General features: G+C 42.0%; 1 protein-coding gene across 2 annotated transcripts in view; it reads right to left on the reverse strand.

Annotated features, from left to right (window-relative positions):
* Positions 1 to 12,496, reverse strand: part of ly75 (lymphocyte antigen 75) — a 141,982-nt gene that overhangs the window by 112,452 nt on the left and 17,034 nt on the right. For both annotated transcript variants that reach the window (XM_072579435.1, XM_072579434.1), the window contains exons 5-8: positions 11,867 to 11,977; positions 9,897 to 10,037; positions 5,272 to 5,460; positions 2,060 to 2,217 (exon numbers count right to left, since the gene is read on the reverse strand). In XM_072579435.1, coding sequence (XP_072435536.1) covers positions 2,060 to 2,217; positions 5,272 to 5,460; positions 9,897 to 10,037; positions 11,867 to 11,977 — 599 coding nt within the window. The remainder of the gene's footprint in view (positions 1 to 2,059; positions 2,218 to 5,271; positions 5,461 to 9,896; positions 10,038 to 11,866; positions 11,978 to 12,496) is intronic.

Genomic DNA, 12,496 nt, shown 5'->3' on the forward strand with positions numbered 1-12,496 from the left:
CACCTGAAGGTGCTGGGTATTTGGTTTGGGGGGGGGCTGGGGCGTGTGCCAAGACCTGGGTGGAGCGGAGCAGGAAGATGAGACAGAAACTAGGCAGATGGGGGCAACGGTCGCTCTCCATCGCGGGAAAAAACCTGGTCATCAGGTGTGAGGTACTCAGTATTGCTATATGTGGCACAGGTCTGGCCTATCCCCAGGACCTGTGCCACCGCAGTCACCCGGGCCATCTTCCAATTCATTTGGAGATCAAAGATGGACCGGGTTCGAAGAGACTCAATGTACAAAGACCGGTGCAATGGGGGAAAAAAAATACAGCCAATGCCACCCTCACCCTGATGGCCACCTTTGTGTGTGGCTGCATCAAGCTGTGCGTGGATCCCCGGTACGCAAACACCAAGTGTCACTACGTACTGAGGTTCTACCTGTCCCTGGTGTTGCGAAGGATGGGCCTGGCCTCGCTGCCGCGGAACGCTCAGAGTAGTTGGACTGTTCCGTATCACCTGTCCTTCATGGAGAAATTTATGAGGAAAAACACCTTTGACCACAAGTCCATCAGGAAGTGGTCAGCACGTAGTGTCCTTGAGACCCTTCGGGAAAAGGAGAGGGCGGATCCTGTCGAGCGGTTCCCTGAGCAGACTGTCAAAGCCATTTGGCAGAATGCCCCATCGCCAGAACTTTCCAACAAGCACCAAGACATGGCTTGGCTGATGGTGAGAAGGGCTCTGCCGGTGAGATCCTTCATGCACGCCCGGACTCTCTGCCGCACCGCACGCTGCCCTCGAAGTGGCTGCGGTGGGGACGAGACTGTCACACACCTCCTTCTGGAATGTGCCTATGCAGAGGAAGTCTGGAGAGGAATGCAGTGGTGCTTGTCGAGGTTCGTCCCGAGCAGCGCCGTGACGCGGGACTCCGTGCTCTACGGCCTGTTCCCCGGGACTCACACCGAGACGAACATTAACTGCACCTGGAGGATCATCAACTCGGTGAAGGACGCTCTCTGGGCGGTCCGAAACCTGTTGATCTTCCAGCTGAAGGAGTTGACCCCGACTGAGTGTTGCAGGCTGGCACATTCCAAGGTCCAAGACTACGTGTTGAGGGACGTGCTGAAGCTTGGGGCAGCTGCCGCCAAGGCGCGGTGGGGAAAGACCACCGTGTAAGATCGGCCTGCCTAAAGAAGAACAGGGGGCCCATGCGGACGTTTTTTGGGCTCTGCTGATGCCTCAGCCAAATATATGTATAAGATTGAGAAATGCACAGACCTGTATATGACAAGGATAAATTCGAATCTGTGTTTGTAAATGTGGACATATGTATGGCATGACCAAATGTACAGACCATCAAATCATTTTATGAATAAAGTATATTTTTGAAATAAAAAAAATCACTCAACCCAGGCTCGGATTACTATCTGATAAGATAATGGGTGGGACAGCCAAGATTTTCACCACTGTTTAAGCTGGGCTACTTCTTAGGGTGGATGTAGAAAATCAGCTAGCTATTGTCACAATGGCCCACAAACCAGCTGCTTCTAATGTACTCACGTGGGAATGTACAAAGGGAAAGAAAACAAATATTGGTGGGTCTGGAAGAGTATACCATTGCTTTGCTGTTAACCTATAAAAAGGAGGAAATGCTGGTTTACCGAATATCATCAATCCAAATAAAATGAAACTGTTAGTTGGTATTTATTAAAAGGAATGAAAAGAGAATTTGCACCAAATAATATTTACACTATCCATTGTCCATCCTCAGCTTTTCACTGCCCAGTTCATAGAAGACCTCAAGTGAAGTTTGCAATCTGTTGAAGGGAACAATCCATTTGGAGTGCACAAGAGGAGGGAAGAGGGGAAATTATATTTGATGGTTCAGGCAAATAAACTGCCTTGAGGACGTGTGGAAAAGACCCGGGTGAGCCAACATCTGAGGCCTCATTGCAGATGTCAGGACCTTTGCAACCTACTTTTCCACCAAGATTCAAAATAAAAGTTAACAATCTATCCCCAAATGAAACAAATGCACTTCGATGAGAGAACATAGAAGCAACTAGTCATTTACTTGCCTTTCCTCCATAGGACACACAGTGCTCAGTAGTATTGTAGGGGATATTAGGTTGAGCCTGGTCCCAGTAAGTGAAGGTCACAGGAGATCCATCTGACCACTTGAACAAGGCTGGGAACTGGTCACTTCTTAATCCAGTCCATATTTCATAACTGTAAGCTAAAACAGAAACTTAAGTGACAATAGCTAGGAAAATTCAATGCGATTAATTTGTACAAATATTTCACAAAAATAATCCTGGGATTTCATTTGGAATAGTTCGAATAGCTATTGGATTTTAATGTTTTCAGATCAGATTTTAACCTGGAATTATTGGGACATATGTTCAGTGATGAGGTTGTATCAAAAGATATAAATTTTAGACATCTGAAAAATGATAAGGAAACACCCAAGTTTTGTGAAAAAGAGCTAAATGTCAAAAATTGGCATGCTGTGATTTTAATTTATTCTGTAGAATTATAATTTTAAAAGTATTGACATTTACAAAATAAGTTGCACTATTTTTCACATTTAAATGAGCACAAAACCTGATGCAGGAAACTACTTTGACAATATAAAATTAAAGAGACAGGAACACTTTCTGAATTTCAGCATTGCAAGGTCAGTAGTAAGCATGTTCACAGATAATTGCAGTATTTACAAAATGCAGACACTTAAGCAGTCCTTGCATGCAGCAAGACCTGGGTAAGTTTCTGGCCTGGGCTGATGAGTGGTAAGTAATAATTACATCACAAATGCTTGGCATAACCATCCAACCTGACAGAAGAATCTAACCATCTATCTTTGCCAGTTAGTAGCTTTAGCACTTCTAAATCACCAGTCATCCAAATAGGAGTTGGGTTTGGGTTGGTGGAGAGGGAACTGTGCAGTGATATTACTTCAGAAGCTTGAACTGAAGCAGTTTTGGTGACAAGAATTCTGTGGCAAACAATACTCCCATCTCTCCAAAGCTTGTCCAACATCACAAAGCACATGAACCACTTTTCCCGTTTGCCTCAATGATGAGTTCGAGTTGTGGAAGTGCATGGTACACACTACAATGTTGGGATAATGTATAGGGTAAATATTTTATAAAGGTGGCATATGGGGAGGTGCCACTCAGCAGACCACCTGTTTAACAAGGTGTTGAAGTTCAAGTATTGCTGGGATTGCATTCATCCATTTATAAAAATGGTGATTCACACTATCCTTCAAAAGATATTTATCAAAAAAATTTCTCATTAAGGTTATGTGACTGATCATTACTCAGTCTAACTCTACCTTCCTTCATAAACCAAATGATACAACATCAGCAGTTTTCCAAATCAGCTTGTAGCATCCCGATAGCCAGAAGACCAACCATTTTCTTTCTGGGAACATATTCCTTCTGAAATCTCTCTATTGCTTTCCTGAACATCTCCCACAACTCGAACACAAATTTATCTTTAAAATAGTCTCAGTCTACTTCTGCCAAATCACTCTTAGAAAAAGTAGGCCTTTTCTCGATTTAAAGTGTAATAGCTGGTCTTTATTCCTCTTCATAACTAATTAAACCTAACTGCATTATGATCAAAATAGTCCCCTACTGATATTCCTTTCACTTGTGCAGCTTCATTTCTTAAAGTAAAATCAGAATTCCTCTCCTCTTATTGGGATTACTTCATTGTGGAAAATAAGATTTCTTGATGCACTTGAAGAATTCTTCGTTCTCTACATCTTTCTGACTAGTTTCATGCCAGTAATCTTGCAGTATAAACACTTCAATTATTGCAATATTATTTCTTTATCAACTATTCACCTATATTTGCTTCACTTCCTTCAAACTGACAGCTTGGGGATCTAATGAAAAGTCTCAACAGTGTATAACCACATTTCTGCTCTTCAGTTCAACCCATATGGCTTCATTTGATGTCTGCTTGCACCATTTGCTTTATTCACTAGGCCATTGCATTAAATTATGTAGCACTGATCATCAAACAACACCTTTGTTGTCTACTTTGTTTTCTCTGCCTTTTATGCTCATTATTAATTCAGTCTTCTATTTTGTAGCTCTTCCTTCTGAATTTACACTCAGGTTCCCAACTCTCAACTCCCCTATACATTAGGGCCTCCCTCAGAGTCAGAGAAGTGGTATTCTTTTTATTTTCAAGAGGGTTTTGAAAGGGAGAAGGACAGTATCCAAGGAATTAGCAATTTCTCAAAAAAATACAACATGCACTGAAATTTCCATCTCAAATACTTGTTTATGTAAATTATAGGCTTAAATAAACATAGAACAGTACAGCATAGGAACACGTTCTTCAGCTCATTGTGTCTGTGCCAACTATAATGTCATTTAAACTAACCCCATCTCTGCCTGCACATGGTCTGTATCCCTCTATTCACGTTCTTGTGTCTAAGTACCTCTTAAACCTTGCTATTGTACCTGCTTCTACAATCTGCATTCCAGATACATACTATCCTCTGTATAAAATAACTCACCTTGCACCTCTCCTTTAAAATTTTCTTTCTCTCACCTATGCTCCCTAGTATTTGACATTTCCATCCTGAAAAAAAACTGTCTATACACCTCATCCATGCCTCTCAAATTTTATACACCACTCTCAGGTCACCCTTTATCCTCCACGCTCTAACAAAAACAAATCGGAATTTGTTTAACCTCTCCTTGTAGCTACTACACTCCAATCCATGCAATATCCTGGTAAACCTCTTCTGCACTCTCTCAAAACTCACCTCCACATCCTTCCTATCATGAACTATGCACAGTACTCCAAACGTGGCCTTACCAAAAATGTCTTGTACAATTGCAAAATGACTTGTCAACTTTTACACTCAATGCCCCGAACAATGAAGGGAAGCATGCTGTGTTTTATTTACCACTTTATCCACTATGTTGACACTTTGAGGGAGCAACAGACTGAGACTCCCAGATCTCTCTGTATATCAATGCTCCTAAGGGTTCTGTCATTTACTGTATACATTCCTCCTGCATTTGACCTCCTAAAAAGCATCACCTCGCACTTGCCCAGATTAAACTCTGTCTGCCATTTTTCCACTTAACTTTCGATATCTTTCCTCACTATATAAATTGGGTTATTCTTTATGATTAGTTTCTTGACAACAGTTGTCTTTTTGAAGTTGATCAACCTTCCCAGAGTGATATAAAATATATCCCTGTTCAGATTTAAATTAGGTACTCTTACTGCTTGGATAAGGATTAGAGTTTGCACTTACCTTCATGAAGCTTGCTGACAACCAGTTCCACATCTGCTAATGAATGTATGCTGATGAGATGACTTTCATTGGATTTACAAGAACTATCTGCATCATCCCATTTCAAATCTTGTCTGTTCATATAATAGCAGAAGCCATTATATGCAAGCCAGCCATCTTCACATTCTGTACTGGAGTACTTCCACGGATCTGAAGAAAGTAGGCATAATAAATTTGAGAGAGTTTCCGATATTAACTTCTACATTATTCTATGTAATTTCCTTATTTTATATTATTTCCTTTGTAAAAGGGAAAATTAGCATTTGAAAACAGTAGGGTAGAACAGTTTCTCATGGCGTTCATGTTACAGATATAAACTTTGGTGCACAACATCCTGATAAGCACCAACCCGAAACAGATTCTGGCCATTTGTTAGCTATCCAGGATACGCAAGAGGTCAAAGAAGTAAGGGATTTTGTGCAGCATTTAAATGTAATTCCATGGGGCATTTAATGAGGTGGCAGGGTGGCAGATGTGAACACCGCCCCCCCCCCCCTCCCACCCCCCCACCCCCCCACCCCCACCCCCACCCCCCCCACCCCCCACCCCCCCACCCCCCCACCCCCACCCCCCCCACCCCCCACCCATTCTTCCTGCTTCCACCCTGCTGACGCTTTAGGTTCTTGTGGGAAATTAATACCATGGCAATAACCCAGCAGTAGTTGGGGAGGGTTTCAGACACATGAAGCAGCTGTCTGTGTGGTCACTTGCAGGTTCGTAGGGGTTCTCCCATGAGGGATTTGGCCTCAGAAATGCAGCAACTCAGAGTCCCTTCTCTGCCCTTTCTGCAGGCCTTGCCTTCTTCCAATCGGCCCACAACCTCGCCTTTCCTTTGCTCAACTCTGTATTGCAATCTGACAACAAGTCTAGAAGGACTCTAGTAGTTTACGATACACACAAGGACTAGGTTGAACAGGCAGTCACCATTTCCTTCCTGGTGACACTGCCATTAGACACAACTCTGGTCTCCAACTGCAAGACCTATTCTGAAAAGGTGAAATGGGGCTTCCATTATGTCGACAGATAGCAGATGAAGATGGTCAGCTCAATTAAATGCCACCTCTGGTGTCTGTTTAAGAACATGGACTAAGAGTCACAGTGATTGTCGCAGGCCTCAAATTTTCTGTACTTATTTCCTGGATCTAAGCTTTTACAGTGAGCACAACTTTAGAGAGCCAGGAAGAGCTGGAGTTCATGCAGTAGCTTCTAGTAGTCGTGTTCAACCCTTTTTCTATAGTTCCTTCCCTCCTGTGGGATTTACTTGAAGGTTCAGCTGTCTGTGGATGTGGATCACCAGGAAAATTTTGAATACAAGTTTTTTTTGATCCTTGAGCCATCATCTTTGGGTGCAGAAATTGTTTGCATATTCATTGTGCTTCTGACAAGAACTAAGCATTAATAGCCAATTAAGTCCATGAAAGAACAAAGATTTTATGACTGGAGCAAATTCCAGACAAGAAATATCTAGCTTTGTAAATTTTAAATATACAAAATTCTGAAAATTAAAAAAAAAGTGATTCTGCTTTGGCACTGAGGAACAGGAAATAAAAGAATCTTTAAAATAAAAGAAAGACTAAATTAAATCAGAATGCACATCCAGCAGTCAAAGTATCACGATTTTTAATGAACTTGTTTAGAATACTAAATGGGTCAGATATCAGCAAACCAATAAGTGTTATTGGTTCTATTTTATTTATGTAACTGATGGCTCAGTGGTTTGATGTTACCCCCAAACAATAATCCCATCAAGAATCATTTAAGAATCAATATTATCAAGTGATGAAGTGGACTGGTCAAGCAGCTGGTTGTTGCATGACAGTAGCACATGACTTGACTTTGCACATGATGTATCACATGGCAGGCCACCAACACTGGAATTTTTGGAGAAGTGCCGAATCAAAGTCAAGTATTACCATAAATTGAAAGCAATTTACCTTGGCAACAATGTATATCATTAACTGGATGGTTGGAAAAAACAAAGGTAATTTCTTGGCCTCAAATACATGTGTCTGCTCGATGGATCAATTTTGTGATAAGTCCATTCATACAAGTCATGCAATGTCAGAACTCCAGAGACATGGCAAGATCACTGGAATTTTCAGTTTCTTGTGGCATCAAACTTTGGTTTTTCAAAAGGGCACATCCTCACAGTTTAAATGAGACATGGAGGGGAAAAGGAGGGAGGAAATATAGACTTGTATCACTTAAAGCAACCAACCATACCCAAAGAAACAAGTTAGTTATGTAAATATAATTAGACTGTGTGCCTTAGGTTTAGCTTAAGCTGGCCAGTCTTCAGGTCTCCGGTAACCCAATAATTAAATGGAAGCACAGACTACTTTTGGGAGGGTCAAACCTTGGCAGGATTGTTTAAATGGTTATACTCACTCCTGCCCCAGTTCTATCAGGTGTCATTCCAACACACCACCACCTCCCAGCTCAGAGGTTGATAAACAACTCACCACCGTTCCTCCTTCCTACCAGTAGCCCATTTCACGGTTTCTACCTCATCCTGTGCTCCTCAAAAATCACTTCACAATCAACAAACAGCCATGACTGTCAGAATTACATCCAGACTGGGAACATGCTGGGGGACATATGTCCTCATGTTAAAACTGCACATCATTAGGGGAAAGCTGATTATCTAACTTTCGGAACAAAATCTCTTTCCTACTTACTAAGCATACCCCTGTCAAGACTGAGGCCAAGGGTTCAATTTCATATGTTAATTTACAAAAGAAGAGAAGCTGACAACAAAACAAAACATTTAATTAGGTGAGACATATGGAGAAAGTTTGCAAGCTCTGAAGGTGCAAAAGCAAATTTAAGCCAAGAAAAAAATCTGGCAGCACTGATGTTAAAACAGGATTGTCTGAGCAAGCAGAGTAAAAGGCAATTGCTTCACTCCTTTTTGATGTTTAGAAGACGGTACAAAATAAAAGTTGTGGAATCTAAACCCAAGTAATTGACTAAGTACAACCTCCATCTCAAGTGGTGAAAAATTTCACCAAATAAAACACACATTTTAAAAGGTTCAAAAGCCCCAGATTCTGGTTGTAAGTTTGGGAGCACAGAGCCTGTCTGAGAGAATTAAGAAGATTTACCGCATTGACAGAAGAAGATGTTTCTCCTCATTTCAGTCAAAAATTTCTTATGCTTTATTTTGAGACTCTGCCTTCCCTGGTTTTAGATCCCTGCCAGAGGAAACAATCTTTCTCAGTCTACTCTATCCATCACATCTAAAATGTTGTAAATTTATGAGATTGTCTATCATTCCTATAAACAAGAGAATACATAGCTTTGCTATCCTCAAAGATAACGTGGGGTGAGGAGAGCGAGTAGACCTGCATTCAAGTCCTTCTTGCTCCAGTAGTGTGTATAATAACATCACTGAAGAGGCAGATTAGAAAAATATCTTGAACAGTCCCATCACCAAGGTGTAACTATGGTGAGTCTGTGCTGCACTCCCACTATGGCAACTATACCCTTTCTTAGAGGAGATGACCAGAATTGCACACAACACACAAAATGTGACTCATCATTGTTCTCCAGAAGTGAAGCAAGACTTCTTTGGTATGGAACAATTCCTATCACCATACAGCTGTTCCCTTTCATTCCAAACCTCCTGTAATATCAGCAGTGGCTACTGATCCCAGTGAGATGCAAGAGTTGCTGGCATCCAATTGGCTCTCTGTTCAGTTAGACAGACCTCCCAACTCATTCAAAATTTAGATAGAGTAAGCCAGCAAAGCTGGAGGTGGGGTCCTCTCCAATGCACCAGCTATGCACTATCAATATTTACCCTTAGCATGCTATTCAACTCATTATTACAAGGAGACTGTTACAATGAGTACTCCTGATGCTTTCCATTATTTTACTAATCTTGCTCATCTGTATAATTCTCTTTCAGACAATGATAGTCTTTTCTTCCACCAACACTAATTCTCCCACATCACTGACCAATATGCATATTATTTTCAAGTGCAACTTTGCTTTTTGAGCCATGATCAGCATGCTGTATAAGACATACTTTTGTTTTTATGAATAGTTGATTAATGCATTTAAAAGATGAGAAACGTGCAGTTATTTAGTCCCACACAGGCCAAGTGGTCCTAAAGCTGACCACGCTTATACACACCTCTCCCCATAAAGTGGATATTTCTCCCTTTCCTGAATCTTGGGCCAATATTATTGGCAAATCAAACAATGAAATAATTATAGAATAATTAATTCAAAACATTCTGATGAGGTGAAGTTGCTAACAGGTTTAATTTATGTTGTAAGTGTCAAGTTGGTTTGCTGTTGGAATACAAAGTTAATAACACAATCCTAAAGTACCTCATTGGCGAGGAGATACTTTGGAAATATCTTGAGTTGAGTCAGTTATAAGTTCAAGTTTTGCTAATGTTGTAATAATCCCACCCTATGTCTTTTGTATAATTTTTTTCAGTGGAAATGCCAATTACAATAGTGCAAATAGATGTGTTCTGAGCAAAAAAGGTAATTAAGAAAGAACAAGAGATGAACAGTAATATAAACATGAGGAATTCATATCACAAGGGAGAAAAAAAGCAAATGACACTTACCGACTGACTCATGCCTTCCCTGAGTGAGTGGTTTCTTGCATGCATATGGTAAAGCAGCTTCACAGGGACTAACTTTCCAGTGACCATCAGAATTCATTGTAGCACAGCTCGATTCCTCAAGATGATACAGATCCAATATATCTAAACATAATAAATTATAAATTTGCAGCTCAGACATCTCATCATTTTCAGAGGATAACTACTTTAGTTGATTTAATTTGAGGCATTGGTTGCTTAAATGCGCATTACATTCTGTATCTTGAATAAAATGATCAGTTCAATTTTATTCATTGACCTCATGCGCTGAATGAGATGGTCAGTATGGCAGACATTATGCAAGAGATGTGCACAAAAAAAAATGACAAGGAAAAAAAAATCATCTCAAATAGGAGATCAAAAAAGCAATTAGAGAATAACAGAAACTGAATGATCTGGAAAGCAGAGATAAAGAAAGGAGCAGCAGAAAGGAAAAGGAGAGTAAAGACAAGGGATAGAAAGGAAAAAAGGGCAGAAAAATCATTAAAACAGAAAGGACCTTTCATATAGTTACTATTAAAACCATTTTTACTTGTAAACCAAAACTGATCCAAATGTATGGTTTTGTTGTGAATTGTAACAAGGATCTGCACTTAGACTATAAGCACTGAAATCTCTTAGGAGAAAGTGAAGACTGCAGATGCCGGAGATCAGAGTCGAGAGTGTGTGGTGCTGGAAAAGCACAACAGGTTATGCAGCACCGAAGGAGCAGGAGAATCAATGTTTCGGGCAGGAGTCTTTCATCAAGAATGAAGGCGGAGAGATAAATTGGAGGGGGGAGGGGGGTTGGGGCTGGGGAGAAGGTAGCTCAGAGTGCAATAGATGGACGGAGGCAGGGGTGAAGGTGATAGGAGAGGAGGGTGGAGCGGATAGGTGAGAAGGAAAATTTAGAGGTGGGACAGGTCATGGGGACAGTGCTGAGCTGCAAGGTTAAAACTGGGGTAAGGTGGGGGGGGGGGGTGGTGGGGGGTATGGAGGGCGTATTTGAGGAAACTGGTGAAGTCCACACTGATGCCCTAGGGTTGAAGGGTTCTGAGGCTGAAGAGGAGGCGTTCCTTCCCCAGGCAGCGGGTATGGAGGGAGTAGCAATAGAGGAGGCCCAAGATCTGCATGCCCTCAGCAGAGTGGAAGGGGGAGTTGAAATGTTCAGCCACGGGGCAATGGGGTGGATTGGTGTGGGTGTCCTAGAGATGTTCTCTGAAGCGCTCTGCAAGGTGTCCTGTCTCCCCAATGTAGAGGAGACCGCATTGGGAACAATGGATAAATAAATGACGTGTCGAAGTGCAGGTGAAACTTTGATGGATGTGGAAGGCTCTGTTGGGGCCTTGGACAGAGGTGAGGGGGGGAGGTGTGGGCGCAAGTTCTGTAATCCCTGCAGTGGCAGGGGAAGGTACCAGGAGGGAAGGGTGGGTTGGTAGGGGGTGTGGACCTGACCAGGTAGTCGCGGAGGGAATGGTCTTTGCAGAAAGCAGATAGGGGTGGTGAGGGAAACATATCCCTGGTTGTGGGGTCCATTTGTAGGTGGTGGAAACGTCAGGGGATGATGCAATTTATGCGGAGATATGTAGTGTGGAAGGTGAGGACTGGGTGGGGGTTCTGTCCTTGTTGTTGCGGTGGGAGGGGTGGGGTTCGAGGGTGGAGATGCGGGACATGGATGAGATACATTGGAGGGCATCTTCAACCACATGGGAGGGAAAATTTCAGTCTTTAACGACGGAGGCCATCTGGTGTGTTCCGTGGTGGAACTGGTCTTCCTGACAGCAGATGCGGCAGAGGAGGAGGAATTGGGAATACAGAATAGCATTTTTGCGGGAGGTGTAATCCAGGTAGATTTGGAAGTCTGTGTGTTTGAAAATCTCTTGTCTTCAGCAGTTTTATTATTCATTTTCAAACTTGATGTGTGATAATGTAACAACTTTATCAAACATTTTTACCATCATTCCAATTAACAAATACGAGGGGTGTTCCATCAGACCACTGCCAGCCACCAGCAATGTTCATTTGATTGAGGCCAATCCACAGTTTCTTCGGAATATTTGGTTGCTCTATTAAAAATTACATTTATGACAATTACAGGGAGGCTTGTAGCAATGATGAAGTAACATTAAAGAGCTTTTATACTACTCTTCAGATGAAACACTGATTGGTTAGTATTTCTGCACTTTGAAGAAACAGCTACAACATCTCCTAAAGTCAAGATTTTAACTGACAGCTTGGCTTCAATAATCAGGAGGTGCAAACTACCACGGGAAAATAGACTTTTCAGAGCTGGTAATGCTGAGGTTCCAAAAATCAAAACTGGAATTCAATTTTTGTTTTTCTAGTCAGTTGGGAAATCCAAATGGCAGCCTGGGACTTGTGGGACCAATAGATTGAAGGGACGCAGTACGTTAACCACAATATCTGAGCAGGCTGAAGTGGGCAAGTGGAGAGGTGGTCTCTGACTGTGAAGCAGCCTACACATTGGCAAGGGTGAGTGAGGGGAAGCCCTCACCTTTCAGAATGGACATTCCTCATCTTTCCTTCACTGTCAAGGAGTGCTCCATTCTCCTCACCTGCTCCAC

This window comes from Chiloscyllium punctatum, chromosome 10 (genome assembly GCF_047496795.1).
Source record: "Chiloscyllium punctatum isolate Juve2018m chromosome 10, sChiPun1.3, whole genome shotgun sequence".
Classification (NCBI taxonomy): domain Eukaryota; kingdom Metazoa; phylum Chordata; class Chondrichthyes; order Orectolobiformes; family Hemiscylliidae; genus Chiloscyllium; species Chiloscyllium punctatum.